The 27,791-nt window shown below is 41.8% G+C and overlaps 1 protein-coding gene across 3 annotated transcripts in view; it reads left to right on the forward strand.

Annotated features, from left to right (window-relative positions):
• Positions 1 to 1,115: 1,115 nt before the first annotated feature.
• The window catches only part of ACO1 (aconitase 1), a 37,842-nt gene continuing 11,166 nt past the window's right edge, over positions 1,116 to 27,791 (forward strand). The window contains exons 1-11 of one of the 3 annotated variants that reach the window (XM_048051763.2): positions 1,116 to 1,152; positions 12,646 to 12,757; positions 14,434 to 14,602; positions 18,051 to 18,188; positions 20,193 to 20,262; positions 20,370 to 20,553; positions 22,895 to 23,034; positions 24,056 to 24,227; positions 24,725 to 24,825; positions 25,835 to 25,951; positions 27,167 to 27,326. In XM_048051763.2, the coding sequence (XP_047907720.2) occupies positions 12,661 to 12,757; positions 14,434 to 14,602; positions 18,051 to 18,188; positions 20,193 to 20,262; positions 20,370 to 20,553; positions 22,895 to 23,034; positions 24,056 to 24,227; positions 24,725 to 24,825; positions 25,835 to 25,951; positions 27,167 to 27,326 (1,348 nt within the window). In that variant the 5' untranslated portion in view covers positions 1,116 to 1,152; positions 12,646 to 12,660. Of the gene's footprint in view, positions 1,153 to 1,337; positions 1,487 to 4,585; positions 4,729 to 12,645; positions 12,758 to 14,433; positions 14,603 to 18,050; positions 18,189 to 20,192; positions 20,263 to 20,369; positions 20,554 to 22,894; positions 23,035 to 24,055; positions 24,228 to 24,724; positions 24,826 to 25,834; positions 25,952 to 27,166; positions 27,327 to 27,791 lie in introns of those variants that run through there. The other 2 variants (XM_048051764.2, XM_013187944.3) reach the window with 2 other exon arrangements.

The raw sequence follows: 27,791 nt of genomic DNA on the forward strand, positions 1-27,791 counted from the left end.
GGTAAAGGTTTGAAAAGAGCATTATGAATGGATGCCCATTTTCATGTCTGAGTTAACCATTTGCTAGAGCCAATCAGATGTTCTAAAAGACTCATTTGATTCTAAAAAGAGAAGATGGAGAATATATATTACTCCATGAGATACTTACACTGAACATAAAGCAGGTCGACCTGTAAAAGACTTTGAGTGATAACTCAAAAGTACCGTATTTTGTAGATGACAAGACATCTAGAAGTATCAAGTAAGACAATAGTAGGTTTAAGTACAGACAGACCCTAGAAGACATAATCATGCCACTTAAACCAATACCAAGTGTATTGACTTAAAATACAAAAAAAGGAAGTAAAAGCAACAACCAATAATGTATCTTCTTTGCTAGACCCTGAGATCCTGTCACTGATTTTCCCTGGTCTGCGTGTTCCAGCTGGACAGTGTGTAGGCAGGAGGATCTGTCAGCACAGGTCAGCGTGCAGAAATCCAACCGGCTGACAACCAGACAAGCCATCTTGGGCATTTTATAGGTTCCAGCAGTCTTTTCCAGCAGAGAAAAGCGCTTCCATTTTCACTCTTTGCATCACCTCCAGCATCTGAGATCTGCTCCTCACCTGCAGTGTCAGCAAGAAGCCCTGCTTGTTCTTCACCTCCTGAACTTTCTTCAGGGAAAAATAAAACAAACCATCAAAAACAACAAAAACATTACTGGCCATCAGTTTCTGCTGGTGGTTAAGCAACAGATCTCCTAGCCACTACTCTCCCAGCTGCTCTCCAGAGATGTGTGAGACATGTAAGCTCTTTTTGTGCGATCCCTGCAGATCTTTAGCTCCCCCTTTCTTTACCTAATGCTTTCACTAGAGTTAGATACATTTTAATTTATTCTTTCTTCTTTATATAATGCTTTTCCTAGAATTACATGCATTTTAATTGACTTTATTCGGGCCCCAAACGCACCCCATTCTATCACGGGCATGCGGGACACGTAGAAACGCCCCACATGACTAAGCCGTGGTGATGGTGTCGTGTCAGTCTTTAGGACACTCTGTCCCCGACATCCCTCTCCAGTACTGGCGTCACGGTATCGATCCCGGCCGGTTTATATGTAACAGGCCGCTTCTGCGGACAGCCAGGCCGCCGGGCTCCCCCGAGGGGCGTGAGGTGATTGTCGCAGCGGGGCCCTGACCCGACCCGGGCAGGGCGCTGTGCCCGGGGCCGCTGAGGAGCGGCACCGCAGCGGGGCGGCCGCTCTCCGAGGGCCGGGGCGGGGTGCGGGCGGCCGGCCGGGGGACAAAGGCCCGGTCAGGAAGGAGAAGGCCGGCCCGCTAAGCCGGCATGCCGGGCGGGGAGGCGGGGAAGCGGGAAGCGAGGGCAGGCGGCCGCCATGCCGCCGCGGCCGGCCCTGAGGGCGGCGGGGCGGAGCCGGCCCGCCCCTGCCCCGTCCCTCCGGAGGCCAGCAGCGGGGCAGCGGCGGTCGGTTCTTCCTGGCTCCCCGGTGAGTGCGGGGCTCGGCGGGGAACGCCGTGCCCTCCTTCGGCCCTTCTGGAAGCCACCGTCCCCGCCGCCGAGGCGCCCCCTTTCCCGGTCGGGTGGCGGGGAGGGCGCGGGACATGGCGGCGGGCGGGGATCGGGCGGCCCGGGGGCACCCGCCCGGCTGCGGCGGGGCCGAGCGGGGCTGAGGAGGGTCCCCGGGGTGCTGGGGGGCTGAGGAGGGTCCCCGGGGGCCTGCCCGGCTGCAGCCCGGTGCCGCCGGGAGCTGCTGTGGTGGCAGGGCTGAGAGGAGGACGGGTTTGTTTTGGGGGGAAGGAGGGTGAGGGGGAGAAGTTAGGCTGCCCTACCGTCATCCTGGTGTAGCTGTTTGGTTATTTTTTGTCTGTTGGAACAACGCTGGCCTAGCCTGCTGATATTTCAGCGGTATCTGAGCGCTACAGGAGAGCGCTTAGCGTGGATATAAAGCACACGGCAACTCGGCTGTGCAGTGAAAATAAAATAAACCCCTCCAAAACCCACTCCAAAACCCGCAAGACACAGAAAGGATGGAGGAAAAGCTTTAGAGGGTGGGAGGAGCGGGGTGAGGGCGAGCCCTGTGTTAAGGTGAGGTTCTGCAGGTACAGGTGCCCCGTAGCAGCCGTCGGGGTTGAAGCTCAGAGGCAGGTATTTGCGTTGCCCAGCCTGGCTGGGCACTGTGGCCGTGGAGATGCTGTGCTCTGGCCTCTGGATTAGGTGTACGTCCAGATTAGTCCCTCCATATCTGTTCAGTATATTGCTGTGTTTCATAACACCACCGCGGCTCTCTCTTATTTATTAACTGGAGGTTGTACTTTGATATTTAGTTTCCAGCTCTGAAGCTAGTGTAGGTGCGAGAAGGGGGAAAGATGTAGAGATCTGGACTTCAGTATGCTTTAGTATCAGCAGGAAACTTGGACTAAAACAGAGGATTCTCTCACCCAAAACTTGAAATTGAATTAATATCTCTGAGCTTTCCAGTCTGTTGCTATTGTTCAGACTGGCTTATTATCAATCCACAATACTGCAGTAAAGGAAGACCACCCCAGAGAAAAATATTAACACTGGAATGTTTATTTAGTACTGCTTTGCTTAAAAGCAATTGTGCTCCATCAGAATGTCCTAATAAACTTCTGGGGATTGTTAACTTCTTCAAAGGACATAGGAAGAATTTAATGTGCATAGGGTAGGAAGTGCAGCTGACTCTTATGCCGTACAGGATCTGTGGTGTGTTTGAGGAGTTATTTGGAAAGTACTTTACTGATCCTGGACTTTGTAAAATAGAGAAAATTCCCCTAAAGCTTTTCAGTGTTTGAAGGAGTCTGAGCACTTAGCTATAGGGATGCTTTACAAAGTATGTATGAGTATAGCAGACTAGTCCTGAACCAAAGACTGTAGGTCTTTCAAACTCTATTTCTAGTCATATGACACTTGTAATTTGGCACTTTCCTCCTCTCCTGGTTCGCTTGAATGGAATACCAATCAATGAATGATACAATCCCACTCTGCTATTTTTTAATGAAATTTTTATTGTAGTTGTGGAAGAGCTTTCACAATGATTACAGAAAACCACAGAATAAAGATTATTAATATTTAAATAGTAAGAACAGCAGCAAATCTCTTTCACTAGTATTCTTCAGCACAGACTCTCACTGCAGACTTTTGTCACATAATAGCTGGAAGTTTTCTTCCTTGCCACAGTAACGGTCCACTTCAGATCACTGGAAGGGACTGAACTGAAGAGTGGTCCCTTTCCTTTTGAAACAGTGATAAGGTAAAGATGAGTCTTTTTTTTTTTTTTTTTTCAGGGTTCTTGCCTTTAGTCTTGGCCTGGGGAGTGGTTAGCTCAGAAGATTTCCTCTGGGTATTTGGCACATCCTCACAGGAATTGGGACATCCAACAATTTTAGGGTCAGGACTCCAGAAGCTTGTGAAATAGGGTGTTTAGTTTTGATTTTCCCTAGCCTTTTTACAGAAAACCGTTCTGAAAAAGTCATTTGAATTAAAAAAATGTTTGGTGGAAACTTAATTTTGTTCCCCTGGGAGCTTGACTAGTAAGCTCTGGTAACAGCTGGTTGGAACTGATGAAATGTTATCAGATACCGAGTTGTTCTGCTTGCAGACTGACACCAAGGTGTTTTGAAAGTTGGATTGATTAATCTACATGAACACTCAAATAGCTGCTGAGATTCTAGGCGGCAGCTTTTATTGTGAGAAGACTATCTTCCAGTATTTCCGGAGTGCAAAGGCCTCAAAATTAGGGGGAAAAAAACCATGATGCCAGATTTATTTCACAACAGTAATAATCCTTTCATCAGCTCTTCATCCTGAAAGGACTCCTTCCACCTACGTATTTTTGATTGCTCTGGAACAGGTCAGAGTTGCGCAGAAGGAGTCCTACGGGTGCAGAAACAGCAGTTTACAGGGCTGGTGTGTTGCTAGTGGAACAAGTAGAAGAGGGCCGATTCACATTACTCTCATTTAGTTTCCACTTCCCATGCACTTCTGCAGTCATCCTTCCAACTTTCACACGAGCCTTTTGAAACAAACAGACCAGTAATATGTCTTTTAATCCTGCATACTGAAATTGAAACCAAATTTCAGACCAAGCATTTGTACATGCTTACAATACTGTATTTCCAGCCTGCTTGCAGTGCTTCCATGTTAGCTTGTTGGTGGGAACGTGTTCCTGCGTGTTCCCCTGTATTTTTTTTTTTTTACTAACACTGGAAGCTGGTTCTTTGTTAAAACTAGTCCATGCTGCATATTTATTAATATATAGTCTAAAACTGCTAACAGGGGAAATGAGCAGCAAGTTTGTACAGAGGTAGGAAGTCGGTTAAAGTTCAGCATTACTCTTTCGGGAGAAAAGTAAAAAAAAAATCTAGGCTTTATTTTTCAGCAGTAGCCTCCAGATAGGCTTCCTTGTGTCATTACATGTAATACTGCTTGTTTTCCTGCAGGAAAAAAAAAAAGTCTCTACTTTTAACTAGGACACTCAGCGGTGAGTCTGCTGACACAGCGCTCCCTTAACGCTTATGCCTGCTTAATTAGGATCTGGATTTTTTTTTTTAACTGTAAGGTTAGATCGCATTCCAGAGGCTGTCTGAGGATCCTAGATATGTGTGCTTGCCTGGGTCATCAAAAGCTGGTGAGATGCACGCAAGAGAAGCGTTTCAACAGTCCCTTGAGCAGAGAGTGAACTAACTGTGCCAAGCGAGGGAGGAGGAGGTAACATTTGGCTTTCTGGAGGGATGACTTGAGTTGAGTTTATTATCCACATCTTGAAACTAAGCATTCATTTAAACTTACAGCTCACTTGGAGCTGGAGTTTCTGTAAAACCCAAAGCCTTGATTTCGCAAGCGTGATCTCTGAACTAAATTTTCAGTTCCTGCATATGCACTGCAGCGCTGTTAACGACATGAAATTCTCAGAATGCTTATGATAGCCTGTGAATTATGTAGATTATAGGGATATGCAATTAGCAGCCTTTCCAGTGTGCTTGAAGTACATCACATTGTGGTTTTGAGTAAGTATGTACTTTAGTGTTGCAATCAAAGGTTTAGGCATTAGGAGCAAGCAGTAAAGTCAGTAATCCACGGTCCCATTTGTGTTCCAGTACAAAGTTCCTTTTGAGCCTACAAGTTGAAAAGGGTACCCTGAAAGTTTGTGTAGTGTCTTAAAAAAAAAAAAATCCTTTACATATTGCTGTATTTTCTTCCAGTGCACAATAATGAAGTGGTTTATACCATGAGAATACTTGCTCAGTTGTCAAATTGCTGGTGGACTTCTCTTTAAGGATCTATGTAACTGTGGACTTCTCTGTGTAATAGAGATAGACAAAGATGTTCTTTCTTTCTCAGGCCTCTGGTAGCACTGAAATCTCATTACTGATGATTTACATCAGTGCTGCTGCACTGTATGTTTCTTATATAGCGGCCTTATCTGTCACAGGTAGAGCAAGTGTTAAATAGTAAAAGCTTCTTTTAATCAGAACAAGAAACCTGTGTTTATTGCTGCTGTAGCTGTATTCATCTGTTCTGTGTGCATACAAATGTAATTATAGCTAGATACATTATAAAACAAGACACTGCTTGTTCCAGTAGTGGTGTACTGGTGTTGAACTTGGTCCAAATGCCAGGGGCATTTTTTTTTTCAATATATGCCAAGATAGCAGAAACATTTTCCTTAAGCAACTTTATATTTCAAATATTTTTTCTACCACACAAATATCTGTACTAACTTTTTTTCTAAACCGTCTTGAATTATGGATGGATTTACTTGCCAAAGAATTATTACTGCAGACACCTGACTCATGCTGGAGAAGCTGTCTTTCCATATCAAACACGTACATTTCTGTCAGCATGCTTAGCATGGATATTTTCAACTAAGGTAGGTGTATGCAGGGCATGTTGCAATTCCAACAGGACAGAATTTCTTACCTGATGGACCTGCTAAGAGATCTTAGAACAGCTTGCGTTGGAGGGGACCTTAAAGACCATCCAGTTCCAAACCCCTGGCATGGGCATGGACACTTCCCTCTACCTTCCAAATCTTGGTTCATGGCTAAGAGATCTGAAACTCTGGTAAATTGAAAGAAATAGAGTCATCAACATTTTAAATTAAGGCCCATTGCTAAGCAGAATTTGAATCCATGAGTAGAGCTATGTAAATTGTAGACATTCATTTTCTGCTGGTGAACAGAAGTTTCAGAAATGCTCTTTAGCTGTGTGTAGTTCTCAGTAATGCCAGAAATTGCATGCTCAACATTGTTGTGATGGATTTACAACTCAGTAGTGTATTGCTCTGCGGCAGCCTCCCTTAGATTTTTATATGCACATACACATGGATGCGTGCACACAACGTGTCAATCTGTTGAGTAGACAAAACTAAAGGGAATAATAGCTTGTTGGGGCAGGAGGGGGACGATGATCACAATTGAAGATGGTGGAGACGTGGTCAGGTTCAGCACAGGTGGTAGGTAAGTGCTGTATTTTCCAAGCAAGGCTTGAGTGATCCGTGTCTTCTGCCTTTTTCCCATCATCAGGCAAGGACTTTTATTGTAGCAGTCCTGCCAGCTCACACACCCCCTTTTTCCAGTTTTCAGTTGGATGTTTCTTCACAGATACCTGTCATACTTGCAGGTCTGAGCCTTCAACCTTTGCGTTCGCTGAGTGTAACCACTTCTAGTGTCCTGTAGGATGCCTAAGTTAAATTGCTCCTTTGCTGATTCTGTGCTAAGTCGTTTTTCCCAGTGGGGACAGAGGATGTAGCTGCTGTCCAGGGAAAGGTCTGTTTCAGTCAGTCAAGCCACCAGATATTTAATTTTATGAGTAGATGTTGCAAGTGATCCCTGCCTGTTAATAATGGAGGCACCTTTGTATAATTTGTAAGACAACAACCAAGAAACCAAAGATGGATTAAAAGAGACAATGGTGGTGTTTACATGTTCTTCCCTGAGTGAAATGCATCAGTACTAAAAAGATGAATGACTGTGCCTGTTTTGTGCCTACGTTATCACAGTATCACAGTATCACAGATTTCTAGGTTGGAAGAGACCTCAAGATCATCGAGTCCAACCTCCGACCTAACACTAAGTACTCCACTAAACCATATCGCTAAGCTCTACATCTAAACGTCTTTTAAAGACCTCCAGGGATGGTGACTCCACCACCTCCCTGGGCAGCCCGTTCCAATGCTTAATAATCCTTTCGGTAAAGAAGTACTTCCTAACATCCAACCTAAACCTCCCCTGTCGCAACTTTCGCCCATTCCCCCTCGTCCTGTCACCAGGCACGTGGGAGAACAGACCAACCCCCACCTCTCTACAGCCTCCTTTAAGGTAACTGTAGAGAGTGATAAGGTCGCCCCTGAGCCTCCTCTTCTCCAGGCTGAACAAGCCCAGCTCCCTCAGCCGCTCCTCGTAAGACTTGTTCTCCAGACCCCTCACCAGCTTGGTCGCCCTTCTCTGGACTTGCTTAAACACGTCCATGTCCTTCCTGTAGCGAGGGGCCCAAAACTGAACACAGTACTCAAGGTGCGGCCTCACCAGAGCCGAATGACTTTAGCCGAATGACCAGAGCCGTTATGACTTTATGGTCTGAAGTTTAGACGGAAATTCCCTCATCCAGGGATTATTTTTTTTTTCGTTCTGCAGGTCAAACAAAATAAATGTGCGTTCTTGTTTGTCCTCAGGCACTTCAGTAATAAGTGATTATTACTCTTCAGGAGTCTTTTGTTGATACTCATGTAATACAAAAGAGCATGCTATTAATGTATATTTCAGCATAAAAATACTACAAAAAAGTACTACATATGCTAAGGTTTTCTTCTATTCTGGATAGTGAGAGATAAGTGTCTCCCTTGAGATCCCTAAAAAATCAGAACAATATGGTTTCTGGTATTAATCTCGTTCAACAAATGAAAGTAAGAGCAGTTATGTTTCAATATGTACATATAAACATTTTAGTGGTGAAGAGATTGTTCCTTTTAGTCTGATTAGCTGTGTTCACTTTTTACTTTCAGGCTCTTCTGCAGTCTAAAGAGAGTAGAATAGTATGCTAAAGTGGTATTCAAAGTGGAATCTGTCGTCAGGTTCTCTTCTATAAGTAGTGCACCTCTTTCTTCTCTACAGTCTGCGTGAGATAACTTCTGCAAGTGCAAAACTGCAGGATACATCAGGGTGCTTTTTCAATTACATCTGTTTCACTAATATTTCAGCTTGTTGAGTTTGTTCCAGGTTGCACTGCTGCTTTTAAAGGGGTCTGAAGCAGAATCCAGGATCCACAGTCAATTGAGAACGTGCTTTAAATTATGCCCCAATATACTGAACTTAGTCCTTTTCCGGTTGGTGTTGTGATGTGACTAGTACTGGCTTTATGTTGTCAGAAAAGTTAAATCAATCAAAGATGTGAAAACTAGAAGTGTGAAAACACACACAGAATATGTTTAAATCCCATGTGAATTTTCTTTAAAAAGAAAGCGAAATTAAGTTGCATGTCTTAATCCTTTTTGAGGACCCACGTGAGACTTTATCATCCCTTTAATGTATTTGATTTAGTTGATTAACTTTGAAGAAAAGAAACAGAGACAGAGGAGGATACAGGTACCTTTTTCCTTCTGTCCCCTTGGGGCTGTGTGTACTTTGTATGTGATGATCATCCAGCCACGTGGTCTTCAGGCTGCCACACAGGTCCGGATGCACAGTATAGCCCATGGCCATATTTGCCCAGGTCTTTTCTTGCAAGTGAATGTCTGAGCACTCATGGTAAATGCTGAGTGTACTGACCTACTCAATACAGATGGTGTGAGGAATGTTACTGTACACATATTTTGCTAGTGTGAATGCTTTGTTAGAGTAACACAATACAAGATTTTTTTGCTGGAGAGATTTGAACCTTCCTGTGTCTTATCCACTGATACAGTATGGAACAGCTGTTTTAGCCCAGGGTTTGTTCTCTGCTCTGAAGGGCAAGTGTTACATGCATGAAAAACAGCTTCCTTTTTTATATTTGGAAAGCTATGACCTAGTCCAAATAAATTTGCCCCTCTTGGTATTCATGATTTCCATGCTGATGCTAAGAATCCTGCACTTTAGCTTCTGTGGGGGAGAGAGAGAGAGCTGGATCTGGGAAAGCCAGAACAACAGGAAAGCCAGAAACCACACTTCTCTGCGGTGAGCTGATGTGCAGTCTGTGGGTAAATTCTAGATATTCTCCAACAGGAGATGGAGGGAGTTAGCACAGCGCTGAGCACCGACATCCGTATGACAAGCTGAATGGGTAACAGCATCGATAGTTGGGGAGTTTGGATTAAAGGATGACCAGCATTAATATGAACCTGATTGCCAGTGCTGGCAGAATGGTATTAGCAAGCACAGGGAGGGCTAAAGTAAGGCCAGTTTACCTGGTACACTTTATACGAGTCATGCAACCCTTTGAAAAGACTTAAGTAATGAGTATAGGTGTCTTGGCAGATGATATTTGGAGGGGAACGTATAAAGAAAGGTGTCACTACTTCAGTAAAACACCCCAGTGAAGAAAGTGAAATTTGCCATGCTACAAAAAATGGCAGATTTTTATTGTTAATGCCTAGAAACGAAACATCCTTACTCCAAATTCAACTTTTAGCATGTGGTCACAAAGACATGGATTCTGCGTGGCAGAAAGAAGCTACCTGAACGCTTGACGGCTTTTGCCTATGTCGTTGGGATTGTGGCAGTCTCCTGGCTCGTGATACTTTTCCTTTCTCATTCAGTTAATCCTCCTCTTTGTGTCACACCTCAGAGCTCCTCTTGCTCCTTTCTCTGTGTCCAGATCTGCACAAACGCAGAGGAAGGGGACTGGGTGGAAGAAGAAAGCTGGGGCTGTGGTTACGGTTGTCTTCGAAGGCTGTGAGCAGTGCAGCTCGTGCAGGTGACTTGTGGCTGTTGCCCCAAAGACCCTGAGTCCGTGCACCCCTCTTCCTGAGGGCTGGCATGAGGAATCCCCTTCCAGATGCGGCCTCCACACCAGCCCCTTGCAGGGCAGGAGATTGAGTGCTTTCTGTGGGGCGGCTGCTCAGCTGCGGCCGTGCGCAACGCCCGTGGCCCTGCGCACCGAACCAGTCCTCCGCCGACAGGTGCTGGCTAACCTGTTTGCATATTTACCTTTCAGTGTCTGCACAGCCTGGATAAATACTCTGTGCCGCAATCACGAGTTAATCTGTATCCATTGCAGTGATTACTTAAGGTTTTGCTGGTGGAGTCAACCTGCAAAGTGTTGCTTCCTCATGTCTTTTTGGCCGGTCAGCCAGAGAAGAGAACACGTGTTTAGGCCTTGGTGACCTCCAGTCTGGTATATTTGTTCAACTAGCTGATGATGGCAAAGAAACGCTAACAAGTCAATAAAGTGTCCATCATAGGATCTTGAACTCGCACAGGTTTGACAAGACACTGACTTAAAAGAGGAATGTTGCTGATGCAATTTATACTTACATGAGAATATGCGAACCAAATACAGTGGCCTTGTTAGGGTCATATTGAAGATCTGCTACATCTGTCAGGGAATACCTCAGAGTTTCCTATCTTCAGCTGCCCTTCAGCTTTCCCATGAGAAATGAATATGCATAAAATAAAGTTCTCAGGTTGGAATGCAGAAAATAAAATTCAGCAGCAGCACAGCTTGCAAGGAGAGGAAGGAAGCAGTTTATTTCAGTCATGCTCAATCCTAGAAGGACAGGGTTTGCTTCAGAAGAGGAATACCTGAGTAATTCATGTTGTTCAAAGAAGAAAACCAAAATTGGATGAGATTGTATAAGGGGCTGGTATCTGCAAAACTGGGATGAGGAATCTGAGAGAATAACTTGTAGACAGGAACGTGAGAGGTGGTATGTTAGGCCCACTTGTTTCATGATAGGACAAATTCAAACACACATGTAGCAGCTGGAGTTTTAGGGACACAATACAGGATCCAGTACATAATAGAAATGGTCTCTGACCTAATGCAGGGACAAAAAATCACTTCGATTTCTCTGCAATAAAGGAGTAAGTTGTGAATGCTTAGGAGTAAACACTGTTCTCTGAAAGGTGGAAGCTTCTGTGAACTTCCAGATACAAGTTTATAGTTTACAGCAAACAGTGCCTCATTTTAACTTCTGTTGGTTTGGTGTTTGCAATCTGTTCATTTTCCTACCTTTCTGCTTTCTCTGGGCACTCACTTTTTTTCTCAAAAAATTTCCCTTGTTTTGTGCGGCAGAATGCTGGAAATTGTCCTTTCTTCTATGGTATCTTAATGCTTTACACCCCAGACCTTCATTTGTCCTCATCTCTGCTATCTCCGTCCCAGCCTCACCTCTAACTTGGTTGTTGTCTTGGAAGTACATGGGATGTGATTTGTGCTGGAGTGCTTTAAAAATTCTCCATAAACATATTCCACATACTAGAATTTCCTTAATGGTTAATGAGACTGATGGGTGAAATAAACTAATGCACTCCTTGTCCTGGTACTCACTGTAACTAACAAATACTGGTCTTTGTGCAGTCCTTCACACCAGTCTCAAGCAAGGATGAGCATTTCAAACTGTGGTGTTTTTTTTTGTTTGTTTGAGAAACTGAGGCAAAGAGAGATAGTCTTATGTGAATGAAGATGAGAGCAGTGTCTTGTGGAAATAGCAATTGGTCTGGTTATATATTTTCTAAAAATAAAAAAAAAAAAATCTGTATATGTTTCCAGGCCAGGGGAGGAAAATTGTCCTTACTGTTAAATTGTTAGCTTGTTCCCAGGCATATGTTAGCCTAAAGCAGTGCTCCCAAAAGAGCCCTGGGTAGAGTTCAGGTGCTGGTGTTCTAGGAACTGTTTCAGTAGGCGTTTTGCATGCAACCAACTTTTCTGGAGATTGACAGAAATTTCTAATTCCAGTCCTTCTATGCTAGATGGCCTTGATATTGGGAATATTCCTGTGTAGTTTAATGTGTGTAAGTAATCCTAGAAGTTGTAGGTCCCAATGGAGGGTTCTGGCCACTGTACCATTAGGATAGCGACATTAAGAAGAAGTCTCAAACTGAAATGATGTTTAGAGTGGAGTCAGCTTTAATTTTCTTTTTTTGTGGGGACTCCAGTGAATCTTTCATACTGAAATCAAGAGGACTCCTGGTTTCTCAGATAGTCAGAGTTTGTAGTCTTAGTGTGCAGCATTTTCAGGCTCAAGTAAAAAGCATCATGTTTTCTGTTTGATTCAGCTTGAATTTTGAATGCAGATGCCTGTCTCTTCAGCTTTAGACTACTGCCACTTAGGAAACGGGACCATGTTGTTGTAGTGGTTTCTGGATCACAGAGGCACAAATGGTTATCTAGAAGTAGCCCCAAGAAGATGATAATGCAGACAACGTCAGTCCAGAAATTTGAGCTTCCTTTTTAAACCACATGGTTTATCGTATGTTTTTACAATGCTCTTCCTGCAGACCTTCTATCTCTGAGGGCATGTTTCAAGTAGATTGTGGGGAAAGGGCATGACTAATGTAGTCTGTGCAGTACCTTTTGTCTGGTATAGGTTTTGCACGTGGGACATATATTTTGTGGGATTGTGGAACATGTCCTTTTTATGTGGGCAGATACTGTGAAAATGGCTCTGATTTTTTTTCTTTTTCTTTTGTGTTTTTGGGACACTAGGTGTCTTTAATAACCATGAGCAACCCTTTTGTACGGATTGTGGAGCCGCTAGACCCTAAACAGCCCCTGAAGAAGTTCTTTAATCTGACCAAATTGGAAGATGTGAGATATGGTATGTTGACAACATAAAGAAAGCATTTGGTTAGCACTGATGAGCAGTACTTGAGAAAGAGACATTGCAACATTGGATGCTACTTGGTTTCTGATTGTACAGTCATGGAGAGAAAAATGTATTCAGAAATGTTTATTGAAAACAAACTTATAGCAAAATTTATTTCTGGAAATTTAGGATTACAGAAGTGCTGGCAAGTTGACAATTATTTTTTTCAACATGCTGTGCACACAAACTGCATGTTGCAGTCTTGTTTGTCCTGAGTGAATGAGGAGGACTAGCCAAAACCAAGAGAGCAAGTTTTTTCATATACTGTCCTGCCACTGTGAAAGGCTGGAAAGGACTTAACGCTGACAGGACTAAATCATCCAGAAGGGTTGTTCAGCTTTAAAAGGAAGAAAGAATAGAGGCTAGAATAATTGTTTCTGAGGAGGCTTTTTCTCTTGGTCTTCTGGCATTACCTGAATGTACTCAGGTATATTCCATGTGGCACTGGTAGAAATAATACAATCCATGCCACTGGCTTTCTGAGTCAGTATCTATAGCATATATAACACAGCTATCTGTGTTGGGTGTTTTTCCTCTTTCGAAGAGGAAACAGGTGATTAAGGAGAATTCAGGAAACAAACTTGGAAGAGGAGGAATGTTTTCTCTGAATGTCAGCAATACATATCCATTGCAAGCTCAGACAGGGTGTAAATGAGGAATGAATTTATGGTGGACTTTGTCTCTTAAAAGCAGAGATGAGTCTGAAGAAACAGGCAAATACCTATATGGTATTACCAGTTGATTTATTCCGATCCTAATGTCCAGATTCTTTTTAAAAAAAAAAAAAAAAAAGGTGTAATTTTCACTGTGCAGAAGAGAAATGGAATAACTTAGCAACTGGGTGTAGTGGAATTGAAAACCAACCAACCAAAAAAGCCTCCACAAGTGTTTCTGACTAAGTGACTTCTGTGTCTGGGGAGCCCTGGATAGAAAGTTAGGACAGACTTCTCGGATTTTTGAATTGATATACTCTGAGACAAAATCAAACAGCTGTTATTACAGTGAATGAAGAAAGGGAGGGCAGAGAAGCTTTTATTTTTTCTTCACACCTGTTGCTTGCAATAGAGCTGTCAGGACTGCTCTAATATTTTGTGTCATCTTATATAAGTATTTCTGACTTGAACTAGAAGATCAGCAGATGCACAGTCTTGCTGCAGTTCAGTTTCATTCTCCATCTCTGGAGAAAAAGAAACTGGTTAGACCATCAAATGTGTGCTTTCCACTTTGCCAGGTAGAAAACTTTGGTTTTCTGTGTTCAGTGCGAAGAGTGAGAAGAAACTGTAGAGAAAACTAGGTGAGCACAGTCTGTTTCCAGAGTAGAGTCACTGTGGAGGGCAGGGAGAGCAGTGGGAAGCAGTCCTTTCACCATTACTTTCTACTGTCTCAAAGGAACAACAACAGTTAATCTGTTGTAGGAGTTGAGTGGAACGGGTCAGTTGGCACTGATCTCCTGGCAAAGCTGGGAGATAGAAATGGGTGTCTGATAAATTGGAATAAAGCCTCGTCAGAATTTGAGGACAGCACCAGAGGAGCCATCTGCTCTGGGCATGGAAGTCTATGCTTGTTTAGTTATAAAGTTAGTCCCTAATGTAAAAGCTTAATTTGTTAATTGCCTCTTACCCATGCAGCACGTCTGCCATTTTCTATTCGAGTCCTCTTGGAAGCAGCAATCCGTAACTGTGATGAGTTCCTCGTGAAGAAGCAAGATGTTGAGAATATTCTCAATTGGAAAGTCGTGCAACACAAGAATGTTGAAGTGCCATTTAAGCCTGCACGAGTTATTCTCCAAGACTTCACGTGAGTTTGATGATCTCCAAAGCCAGGAAGAGGGGCTCTTGAAAGTCCAGCAGTGCTCAGCTTGGGGTGGAGAGGGTGAGCTAAAGGAAGGAATAGCAATTAAATGTTTAACAGGCATTTTTTTCATCTTTCCTGGATGTTATACAACAAACAGACAGCACCTGGGGAGGCAAACACTTGTGTTAAAAGCACTAGATGAAGTACTTCTGGGGTGGAGAAATAAGTATATTTATGAAATTCTTGAAAAATGGCAAGGGAGAAAATGAGATGGATAAATTTGCATCCAAATGAAGGAATTCAGGGTTAAAAGGTCACTGTTAGTTTTTATTTATTTATTTATTTTCTGGTATATTTTGCAGGGGCTCTTGCTTTCAATATTTTACCCTTTTCAATTCTCATTTATAACCCACATCATTTATTTTCTATTTTGAATCAGTATTATTCCAAATATATATTTTTAAAGACTTCTCTGCTTTAGAAAAAATAAGTGTCTGCTTTTTCCCAGAAATACCAGTTGAGATTTCTACCTAATGGACTCTGAAAACAAGGTTCTTGTATTGCAGTGGTGTTAATTTCCCTATGTCAGTGTGTAATAGTCCCTGATAGTTGTGGAAAGCCAATTTTCAGGTGGAACGGTAACTTCTAACTCTTTTTAATCCAGTATTTGAAAAATATGTAGTATGAATATATAGTACAGTATGAAAATCCACTTTCCTTTGTACCTTTGCCCTGAACTTTTGTACAGAAAGAGAGATTTCAGTTCATCTCTGGTAAGCCCCATGCTGCTAAGATGTGAATTGATTTTATTCCTCAGAACAGTAATGTGTCTTAACTGTCATACCTTCTGGTTTTCCCGAAGGCCCAACACAGGTCAAATTCTGAAGACATTTGGAAAAACTGGCAAAGCTTCAGTTGGAAAAAAGTGCTGATTTCCTACCTTTTTTTTTTTTTTTCCTCCTACCGGCTGTTGTTAATATTTGAAAAAAAATCGAGTACAGAGGAAGCCAAACTTACAAGCAAACTTTGCTCCCTTTGTTACTGAGTTTCTTTTTTGCCCCTTACTCTCCTACTGAGTTTTTAAAATCTCCCTGTTAAGTCTGCAGAGCAGCTGTGTTCAAAAACAAGCTCTCGAACATGCCCCTGTGAGGGAGCTTTTGGAAAGTGCAGTCTTTGCCAGCTTTACAGAAGACATACAACAATTACATTGACAGATCCTGGATTAGAATTATTGAATTTCCTAGATCTGACTGCTCTGCAAGTATGCTGAGTTCAGGTACAAATGTAGAAGGATGTTGTATCTGTTTCTTTTCAATTGTATAATGTTTGTAGCTGGCAAAATAACGCTTCCTCTCACCTGCTCCCAAGCTTGCCCTCCCTCAAATCCAGCCAGGAAGCATAATACAGCATCTGCTGCTTTTCTTGGTGTATGCATATTCTGGGACAGAAAAAAACCTTCTTCAAACTACTAAGCAGTTAATTGTGTCAATGCTAGATAACACGGAGCCTGTTTTTGCCTTTTTTTTTTTCTGTAAACACTCAGGTTTTTCAAACTAAAATTCTGCAGGAATTACAAAGCTTTTTCTTTATTGGTACTGTTTAGGCTGGAGAAGAAGAGGCTAAGGGCAGATCTTATTAATATATATCAGTACCTGAAGGGAGAGTATGAAGAGGATGGATCTAGTCTCATTTTAGCGGTGCCCAGTGACAGGACAAAAAGACTGAAAAACAAGAGGTTCTCTCTGAACATTAGGAAGCAATTCTTTGCTGTGAGGGTGACATAGCACTGGCATACGTTGCCCAGAGAGGTTGTAGAGTCTCCCTTCTTGGAGATAATCTGAAGCACGGGCAGCCTGCTGTAGATGGCCCTTATTGACCAAGGGGGTTGGAACAGATGACCTGTAGATGTCCCTGCCAGCCTGAACCATTCTGTGATTCTTCCTGCATTGTTTCTGCTGTAGTTAAAAGTCTTAATAGTGTCCTTATAATGAGTTCAAAACAAAGTCTTGATCCTTTGGGCTGCTCTTGCACAAACTTGTTCTCCATAGGATACTGAATGATGCCAGATCCATACAGGCGTATCACAGAGCCATAGAATGGTTTGGGTTGGAAGGGACCTTAAAGCCCATCCAGTTCCAACCCCCCTGCCACAGGCAGGGACACCTCCCACAAGACCAGGTTGCTCAAAGCCCCGTCCAGCCTGGCCTTGGACGCTTTCAGGGATGGGGCATCCACAGCTCCTCTGGGCAGCCTGTGCCAGTGCCTCACCACCCTCCAAGTGAGGAATTCCTCCTTATATCTAACCTAAATCCACCCTCTTTTAGTTCAAAGCCGTCACTCCTTGCCCTATCACTGCACCTCCTGACACAGAGTCCCTCCCCATCTTTCCTGTAGGCCCCCTTTAAGTACTGGAAGGCCGCTGTGAGGCCTCCCAAGAGCCTTCTCTTCTCCAGGCTGAACAACCCCAGTGCCCTCAGCCTGTCTTCACAGCAGAGGTGTTCCAGCCCCTTGATCTTCCTCCTGGCCCTCCTCTGGACTCATTCTAATACTTCCACGTCCTTCTTGTGCTGGGGGCCCCAGAGCTGAATGCAGCACTCCAGGTGGGGTCTCATGAGAGCAGAGCTGAGGGGGAGAATCACCTCCCTCATCCTACTGGCCATGCTGCTTTTGATGCAGTCCAGGATGTGGTTGGCTTTCTGGGCTGCAAGTGCACATAACACAGACAGCTTTTTTTTTTTGAGTTAGCCATCAGCAAAATCAGATGCATTGTTATGCAAGAGGGTTTCCCAACTGAAATGCACTTTTGAAAATACAGGTATTCTGCAAAGGTGTTCTGCAGTCACATCCTTTGTAATTTAAGGAGTGTGATACCCTGCTTTGCCAGTGAAACTAGCAGAAGTACGGCATGTACATCTCTAAATAGGGAGAAGATTCTCCTGTGCTTCACATACCTTGGAAGAGGTGGTCCTTGCCTTAAAATCAGCTAAAGAAACAGAGAATGGAAGGAAGGGTATTGTTGTTTTCTCCTCCACCTCCCCCATTTATTATTATTTTTTACGTGACTGGAGAGGAGAGAGGAACAGAGCAAAAGAAGAGAAACCAGTTCAAGGTCCCAAAGGAATGCTGACTAGGACTAGTTTTCCAGAGTCCCAGCCAAGCATGTTAAAATGCTTCTGTTTTTTTTTGGTTTAATTATGGTTTTAGTTTTTCATTTTTACAATGCTCAGGATGTAAATACAGTTCTGTCTTTTCTATTCTTCTGACTTCATCTTCCCAAGGGTACCATCTCTGCAGTAGAGTAGTGATGGCAAGGCTTAGGGTAAGGCTATGGTTTGCTTCATATATGGTAGTAGATGTCTATTCTGAGTCTCAGGACCTGGGTTGTGTTTGTTTTGTCTTTGTTTATTTTCTTTTCAAGATTTTCACCTATTCTAATTCTCTTTCATTTTAGTGGGGTACCTGCTGTTGTTGACTTTGCTGCAATGCGTGATGCTATGAAGAAACTTGGTGGGGACCCTGAAAAAATCAATCCTATCTGTCCTGCTGATCTAGTGATAGATCACTCCATCCAGGTTGATTTTAACAGGCGGTAAGGACACAAATTCACTCTTACTTCTTAAGGTTAATTAGGAAGCTAGTTCCGATTACTGATAGTGTAATTGGTGATACTGAAGCATTTGGACCCTAGCAAGTGATTAAGTTAAACTGCTGTATGTGTTGCTGTTGTGAACAAAATGGATTTTTTATTTTTTTTTCTGTAGAGCATTCCTAAGTAGCACAAGCCTGGAATAAATGTTAATGGAAACAGGCACAGTCCAGACCTGTGGTGATCACAATTTTCCATAATAATATCGCATTATTATTAGTTGTTCAGAAATAACTTTTTTCCACATGCACTTTTTGACCTTGTGGGCCTTTTTGGAAAGGACAAGCAAGACTGTCTCCTTTCTTCCTTATTAATATAGGAATAGACCTGAGCTGCCCTAACCCAGCTGTTTGCTAGTTTAATACCTCCACAGAGAACACATTGATTAATATGGTCCCCAAAAGTACAGGAAAGCATAATGCTAATGACTCTTCAGTATGCAAGAGACAGACAAACACTTACTAGACCTGCAAGTAAATACAATACATAAGGGTCCTTTTAACCTCCATGGTCTGTAAACGTGTGCCTCCCAAAATACTCTTCAAAGCGGATCCTGCAATTACATGTTTCCTGGTGGTTTCCTTCCATTTTCCAAACTTCTGAAGTATGTTGGTCTGCTAAAATACTGTGTATTTATTTCGCTCTGTATGAGATGGTTTTGAAGCAGGCCACTTAAATTATGGCATTACAAGGAAGAAAAGTAATAGAAGGTGGAAATTAAAGAACATAAAGAACATTCTGTCAGTGCCAATATTTCAAGGCCTCTTCAGAGTAAAAATACTGAACTTTTGAGCAAAAATGTATCATAAAATCTACTTCATAGAAGAAAGAAAGATTTTAAATGTAACCTTTTCTTATCTTTTTTTTAAAACTGTAGACTCATAAGGATACAAATTCATGGGTGCCCTTTCATGGCTGATGAGAGAGAAAAGGCGAAAAAATTTTGACATACATTGCTGTCAAAAATCAACTCCTTTTAGTTTTCGTTAGAAGTGTTGTATCTAAATCTTAACATAGCACTAAGGATTTTAGAAAGAGACACAAAATTAAAAATAATTTCCAGACTGATCTCTGGGGTAATAGGCATTCTAACACCAATCTAATAAACTAAAAGCCTAACCTTTTTGGTTTGTAATTGGCATCTGCATAATTTTTAAGATGGGAAACAGTGGGAAACAGGGAAACTTGGGAAACAGTGTGTTTCTTTCTGAACAAGGTATGATTTCATCTTTACCACAGGATGAAATCAATTATTTTGATCCTTTTTCTATGTATTACAGTAACGTTCATTTTATGTTATCATTACTATCCAGGACTCTATTTAGATAGTTTTTTGCAAATAACTACTTCTTGTTTTAACCTTATTTTGAGTCTACGTGGGCCTTGCATATACGTAGACAACATTGGCCAGCCCCATGCTTCAGTTCTTTCTAACACCTCAGCCCTAAGTTAGGGAGCTGCTGTAAGTGGAAAGTTTGTTAGCACTGTCCATATAGAAACAGGGGGGCTTCAGGAAGAACCATACAGTCACTTACCAGTGATAGCCTCTGTTTAACCAAAGTTGCATGGCAGTTGTGTTCCAGCTCCCTTTACTACTTTGCTGATTTCTCTAGGTTTACGTCTTGAAAACTTCACAATGGTGTAATGAGTAGTCTAGGTCTTCCCAAACTACAAGTTTCAGGCCTACCACCTATATAATATGCAGATCAGTGTTTGAGTTGTTACCAAACTTCAGGTTTTACCTCTAAGACTTCTTAAATGCTATAGGCAACCTACACTATAACTGCCTGTAGTTTACAGCTGGGGTGAGATTAAAAGATGAGATTGATCAATGTTTAAATTAGCTAATAACTCTTCTTTCACTTTTTGAGTATATCTGACCGTACATAAATATCAGGTGGACACTTTTTGTTTCTTTTCTGACAGCTGATTATTTTTCACTTCCAGATCAGACAGCTTGCAAAAGAATCAGGACTTGGAATTTGAAAGGAACAAAGAAAGGTTTGAGTTCTTAAAGGTACAGAAAGAGTTGATCTGATTTGCACATCCAAAGATGGAACGAACAAAACTTGTTCCAGTGCTTATGTGTGTTGAAAACTTTTGATCCACTTCTTTCTGTTTCAGTGGGGCTCTCAGGCTTTTAAAAACATGAGGATTGTTCCACCAGGCTCAGGGATCATCCACCAAGTGAACTTGGAGTACTTAGCGAGAGTGGTGATGGATCAGGACGGCTACTACTATCCAGACAGTGTGGTGGGCACAGACTCGCACACTACCATGATAGATGGCTTGGGAGTGCTTGGCTGGGGTATGTGCAGTAGCTCATCATGAATAGTCCATTGGCTGATTAAGCTGTTTTTCAGACTGTTGTGAGTTGACCTCAGCTGGTAGGTAAACCCCACCTTTCAGTTGCTCACTCGCTTCCCCCTCAGCAGGATGTGGGAGAGAATCAGAAGGGAAAACCGAGAAACAAAATCATGTGCGAAGATAAAGGCAGTTCAATAAGTGAAAGGAAAAAATGCAAAAACAAGGCATGCAAAAGATGATCACTTTTCACATACCATTAGCATACTGAAGCCCAGCCAGTTCCCAGGCAACATCTGCTTTAGAAAATTAGAAGGGAAGTGAAGTATTAGTGTATGTCCGTTTGTTCCGTAATCATTTAGCTAGTTCCAAAGTGTTGCCATATCACAAAGTACTGAAAAGGCTCTTTTAGGCTGAAGGTGCTGACTGAGTCTGAATAGGTTAAATATGGCCAGGGAGGGAGCTGAGGGGAAAAAAAAAAAAAAAAGCTACAAGGTATGGTCTGATATCAGTAGTCTGCAGCATACTTTTTACAGAAACAAATAAAAGTAATTCCTTTTTTGCTGCCAGTGGCAAACTGCAGTGTTTCGATTATTGACTAAATACATAGGTCTAAAATGAAAGTATTTGCAGTCATACTAGACGTGGTAGCAAAAACCTGAGCTGAACTTCTGATTTTCCTGTGGTGTGGTCATAGGAGCACTATTGAAACAGATACTGTACGAAAACGCAAGACGTGCTGCTTTTAAACAGCATATGCTAGTCGTTCACAAAGATCCTTGTCAAGTTCTGAGTGGCACATGTGATGCAAGGAACTGTGGGTTTTCTGCCCTGTGTTATACCGCTGTAGAAATACTGATTGAAGCATCCTGTCAAGGATGGAACAATTTCTGCTGACCTGGTTATACAGATGCACACAAGTTGACTTTATTTAAAGCCATGACATCTTTGAGATAGGAGATGTCTCTTTTATCCTGTGTTTGGCTGCAGTTTGCAGATGGGACCATCATGCTCAGATGATGTTGCAAAATACCAGTAGCTGCTCGGAAGAGTAAGCCTGTAAACTTAGCCTCATGTTGCTCCAGAATTTGAAAAGTATGGCTGGGCATAGTCCATAACATACATACTCAAAGCATGCACTCTTGAATCCAGCATTTCTTGCTAGTGGCTGGTAGTGCTGAACTTGCTTCATGCCTGTCCATGGTAGCCAGACAGGTTTGCCCACCAGCTTGACTGTGTTGACAACTGGCTCACCACCATCAACTGAAAGGAGTCATGTGACTGGATCTTTCACAGATTTCTCTCTTTAATTGATGTAGGTGTATCATTTTGCATAAAATAAATTGGAAATTATTTTTCGGGACCATTAAGTGGGAATAATGATAGGAGTAGCAGTTTGGCATGCATAAGCAAGTATTACAGGCAGTTTTTCTAGCTCAGTATTAAGTAAACTAAACAAAACATAGGAGGTTTAAAAGTGGAAGATAAACATGCAAGGGACTTTCTACAGGCAAAGAGTTATAGAACAGATGCTTAATGGCTAATTAAAATCATGTGAATAAGAAGCATTGTGTTTTTAAGATTGCATATGACTATGACATCTTGATACTTGAGTAAGATGAGGTAGTCACCTGAACAGCATTCCTCTAATACAGGTGTGCTTACACAGAGGTTCCCACCCGCACATGATAAAGCCCTGTTGAAACTTAACAGACTTAAAGAAGATTGTTTTAACAAGTAGCTATTTCTATTAAGTATTTTTTAGAAAAATCTATAACCTTTAGAGTCATAGAATAGTTTGGATTGGAAGGGACCTTAAATATCATCTAGTTCCAAACCATCTGCCATGGGCAGGGAACAGTCTATACCCATGACACCAGTACTCTTTCCTTTCTTTGAAATAACTTTTCAGGTTTTATTTGATAACAAATAGTTGTGGTCTGTAATACAGTTCACAAACAGTGCACCATGTTTCAAGCCGTATCAGGGTTTTTGTTCTTTGTTTATTCGTTGCATGGTTAAGTCATTAAATAAAACTTCTACATCTCTTGTTGTAAAAGCCAAGTCTCCTCGGAGTGAGTTACTTAGATTTATCTGAAAATCCATCTATTAGCTGAGGAACAAGATTGAAAATGTGAAGCCAAAGGAAATAAAAATGGCCCAGCCTTGCAAAAACTGGAACAGGATGGTGAATGTCTGTTCACAGAGGGATCAATCTGTCTTGCTGTGTGCCTTCTTCTCTTTCACACCTTAAATCAAGAAATCAAAATAAACGTATCTCATGGGTATATTTGACACTTCGCTATCTTTTGGATGGTCTGATTGTGTAATTCTGTTGCATCCAGGTGTTGGTGGCATTGAAGCAGAAGCAGTGATGTTGGGCCAGCCAATTAGCATGGTGCTTCCTGAGGTGGTTGGCTATAAGCTGTTAGGAAACCCACAGCCACTGGTAACATCCACTGACATAGTGCTCACCATTACCAAGGTAATGAACATGTCTGCTGTTTTATTGTTTTTGCTGGAACCTGTGCATGTACTGTAAGACAGAGCCACTGTACTGCATACTTAGGAGCCCTCTGTGTACTTCCATGTAGTCATTTTGGTCTTTTTTGTTTCTTTGTTTTTTAAGCTTTGTTGCTCTGTGGGTTGGAATCAGCTGCCCAAAGACAACTGTGAATTTGCTATGCAAATCTGTTTCCCAAAAGCCAGATAAAACAGAACAGAGAGCTGATACCTCACGGCCAGTTCAATTCCTCATGTGCAGACCTATTTAGGAACAGCAAAGCTTGTAAAAGGTTCTTGATTCTTTATCACCTCAAAATAAGCATGTTGACTCTTTATTTGAATGCCTTGCTTAGAGTAATGTAATGTAAAACTTGAAAACAGAAAGTGCTGCAGTCTGAATTCTTTGATTTACAGGTGTTTAGCTCACATGCTCATAATATTTTTATTTACTCTGTGACTTGTGACCGAATTAAGTGTATTACTGGGTCAGCAGTACTGTTGAGTGGGAGCTCAGAAATCTGGTACTTATATATTCATCCTAGAATGCTGGCTCTAGAAAGAACCTCCAGCTCAGGAAAGTTGAGATTCTGAGTTCATTCAGGTGTTGTATGTTTTCAAACATTTGCAGTTTGATTTGTGTACTTGTGCAGCTGGTTCCTCCTGTTTCCCCATCTTTCAGGGTTTACTGGAAAAGGAGACCACACTTTTCATTCCTTGGAAAGTCATGTTAAGATAAACACAGTTGTTCAAAGATAGACTCTAGTTTAGTTGAGAAGAAGAGCAAGTTCAAAAGGAATACATCCCTGTGTTGTATCTTATTATTGAAACTTCATATCTCTGCATCCTCATCTTTGTGAAATCTCTTCTAAGGGTTCTATAGCTATTTGAAACCAGGAGACTTTGGCAAACTAAATCACGAAGTCAAAAGCAGGATTTCATACCTTACATACACAGGTCAATTGGTACCTAGCAATGACATAGTCACTATATTTTTATAACAGCACCTTCGCCAAGTTGGAGTTGTGGGTAAATTCGTGGAGTTTTTTGGTCCTGGTGTAGCCCAGCTGTCAATTGCTGACCGAGCCACCATTGCCAACATGTGTCCCGAATATGGAGCAACAGCTGCCTATTTCCCAGTGGATGATATTAGCATTGGGTACCTGGTGCAAACTGGTGAGTTGTAAGAGAAACTAAAGGTGGGATTGAAAGCAGGGATCCCAAGTCTGTATGGTGCAATCAACGACATGGTTGAATCAGGTGGAGCCTTATAAACTTGGGTGCTTTTTAATCCATATTTGCTTTTTCAAGCCGTTTATTGCTTAGCGTCCATGTTTCTGAAGAGTAAAATTTTAGATTGTTTTCCACCTATCTGCTTAGCGCTGCTTGAACCTAGACTGTCCAGATTACAGAAGCAATAACCTAAGCCTTTGTTTTACAGAAGCAATAACCTAAGCTTTTGTTCTGCAAAAGCCACTAAGTCTGCTCAGTTGCATTGTTCCTAGTGAGTCCCTAACATTTGCACTAAAAGAGTCTTGTTGTGCAATGTATAGTGTGATCAGTGTGAAATAGCCTTAGTCATGCATTTTTACTTTCTGTCATATACTAATTCCTGTTTCATTTGCCTTTTTTTTCTTTTTTTCTTTTTTTGCTATATCTGGCTTTCACCTTAGGCCGTGATAAAGAGAAAGTTATGTGCACAAAAAAGTATCTGGAGGCTGTGGGAATGCTAAGAGATTTCAAGAATTCCTCTCAGGATCCAGACTTCACACAGGTTAGAAATTATTGTTGTTTGGCTCCTTGATTTATATCTTGCCATATTTTAATATGACTACTGTCTGTTTTTCACAGAAACTAAAAATAATCAAGGGACTCCTTATCCTTCTATTCCTTTGGCTTGATCTGCACAGCTGTCTTACTCCACTGGGCTCTGAGTTGAGTCAGCTGGTCTCCAAGTATAGACTGGCTGTCTGTTGAGCTGTAGCTGGTGCAGATACCATGACTGGTTCCATGTTGTTATAAGAATTTCAGTCCAGACTTGAACAGAGCTCTTGAAGATGGTGTCGATGTGGTCTCTGTAGGCCTTGTCCCCTGTTCTTACGTTCAGCAACGTATTTTACTGTGTGAATCAGGACACTTAGAAGCTCAGTAACTGCAGACAAGTTGTATTCTATGAAAGAAAATCAAGATCTTAGTTTGTGTCTAGGCAACTCCAGAATAGTCCCAGTTTTCTCTACTTTAAGAATTTTTCTTGTAAGTTATGTTTGGGTTTGAATGGTTATTCAAAAACTTTAGTAAATGTGGAAATGAACTACAAAAACAAAGATGAAACATGGGTGAGGAATAAGAAAATAGGATAATCTCTAATGTTTCACAATAGACTCTGAACTTTTTCCCTAGGGCCAAGACAAATACTCTGCTCTGGTTTATGCCAATACCAGAATTTCTCCACATCATTGTTTTATGAAAAGGACCCTGCTGTTAACATGTGAAAGGACTTAATTCTCAGAACGATGTACGTTGTTCAGTTGCTTCAGTCACACATCCATTTTTCAATAACTGGGCTACTTTTGAGAGCCATACCTGGGAGCTAGTAGGGTCTAAAAGTAGAACTGTTCCTTCACTTTTGATCTTTCCCTTCTCATATGTCTCTAATTTCTACAAAAAAGAATATAAAATTTTCAGATTTAGCCTTGATTCAACAGCAGAGTCAAGTACACCTGTGTCTTAACTGGCTTCAGCATGTCATGCAGTACTGAACCCCAGTTTTTCTTACTGAATAGGTTGTTGAGTTGGATCTTCATACTGTTGTGCCTTGCTGCAGTGGACCAAAAAGACCCCAGGACAAAGTTGCTGTGTCAGATATGAAGAAGGACTTTGAGACTTGTCTAGGAGCGAAGGTAGGGACTGGGAACATTTGAATCAACAAAGTAGTATGTGCTTCTAAAAATACATTTTGAGGAACTACATTTTGAGGTTAAATAGTGAGCTCTTTGCTTGCCTATTAAAAAGTGAATGAGATTGGTGTTTGAATGCAGTTCAGAAAATGACATCAATGTTCATTTTGTATATATTCCTGTCACGTGAAGGTGTTCCTTTTCTACTGAACTACTATTTCCTTCTAATTTTAGACCGCTGTTATGCCCAATGTGTGTTCAATGTGCAGTAGGGATTTCTGAAATAACTACATTGGGTATTAGTAGTAGAGGAGGCGAAGTAGATAACCTGTGTGCTAACTGCCCAGCTCTACATCCAGCTTTCCAGCTGGGTTATGCTCTGAGCTCCACAAGGTAGTTTTGCTTTCAGTATTCAAAATAGATTCAGCAGTTCAATACTGCTTCTATCTCCATGGTTCTTTCATGTTGGTGATAAAGACAGAAAAAAAGACATTTTGAGAAGTAAATATTTGTTCTACCTCATCCAGTCAAAAATGGGCATTGAAAGAAGACCAAAATTTTAGTTTGAATCAGTATGCCCAGACATGTCAGTTTCCAAAAATCAGTTTGAATCCTTCCCTGATACAGTAAACCTCTCTGGTAACCTTATACAGTAACCCTACCTGTTAGGTGGCAGTACAGGGCTCTAGTGATGTAAATGAAGAAACTAAAAACTGCAGTGATTCTCAATAACTTTTGATCTGTTACATGTTCCAAACTTCCTTAAATAGCCTTATCCTTCCCAATCTCTAAGCATAATGTTTTACACTGCAAACGGTGGCTGCTTGTTCATTCAGTTTTTGCCTCTCAAGTCAGCTTGCAGCATAGGTTTGCGCTGTTTCATACTCACAGTTTAAAAATCTGATGTGTTACAGCTGAAATCTCAGGACTAGGTTTTATAACAAGGCTAGCCTGACGAGTCTCTGCTTTCCGATATGTGGTCAGGAATCCTTTGCAAGTGAAGCTAGAAGCATCTGAGCACCAGTAAACAGAGAATGGGATACAGATCTCATGGAAATGATTTTTGTCCACTTCTTTGACCAGAGATGCAAGCCTTCAACATCAGTGCAAGCAATTGGTGTGACTAACACACACTTCTCATTGATGAAGTTCTCATCTCATTGCTAATTTCTAGTAAAAATATTAACGACATCCTTTGGATTCTTTCTTCTCTTACAGCAAGGATTCAAGGGGTTCCAGATTGCCCCAGATCAACACAACAATGTCATGAAATTTAATTTTGAGGGCTGTGACTTTGAGCTCACTCATGGTTCAGTAGTGATTGCTGCTATTACGAGCTGTACTAACACCAGTAACCCCTCTGTTATGTTGGGAGCAGGTAAGTAAATTTGCTCAGTTTTATCTAAGAGTGGTTTCTCTATGGCTCTGGCCGTGTGTTATGAAGATTCAAATACAACGCTGATGCTGTTTTCATCATTTGGCATGCTAGAACAGAGATGAGTCCCTAAGGGGTAGCAGAAGAAATTCTGGAAATAGTAGCTGGAAATGTGAGTTGAAGAAAGTGTACTTTTCCTGCACTGTCTTCTCTACAGAACAAGCTGGAACTGAATTAACCAGAACCTCTAACGCATGTTCAGGTGCACAGAAACCATTATAAAGCTCTTCTGTGACTGGAACTGAGGAGAGGCTATTGAAAGTCAGAGAGCCATGAGAAAAGGGACAGTAAAAAAGGGTCTGTGTATTTAAGACTGGAGGTGCTCTTATCTATCAGCAGACTACAGAACATACTCTTAGCTAGAGATGTATTGAGCTGTCAGAGCAGGAGTCTGAGGGCATGTGGGGA

Source organism: Anser cygnoides, chromosome Z, assembly GCF_040182565.1.
Source record: "Anser cygnoides isolate HZ-2024a breed goose chromosome Z, Taihu_goose_T2T_genome, whole genome shotgun sequence".
Classification (NCBI taxonomy): Eukaryota; Metazoa; Chordata; class Aves; order Anseriformes; family Anatidae; genus Anser; species Anser cygnoides.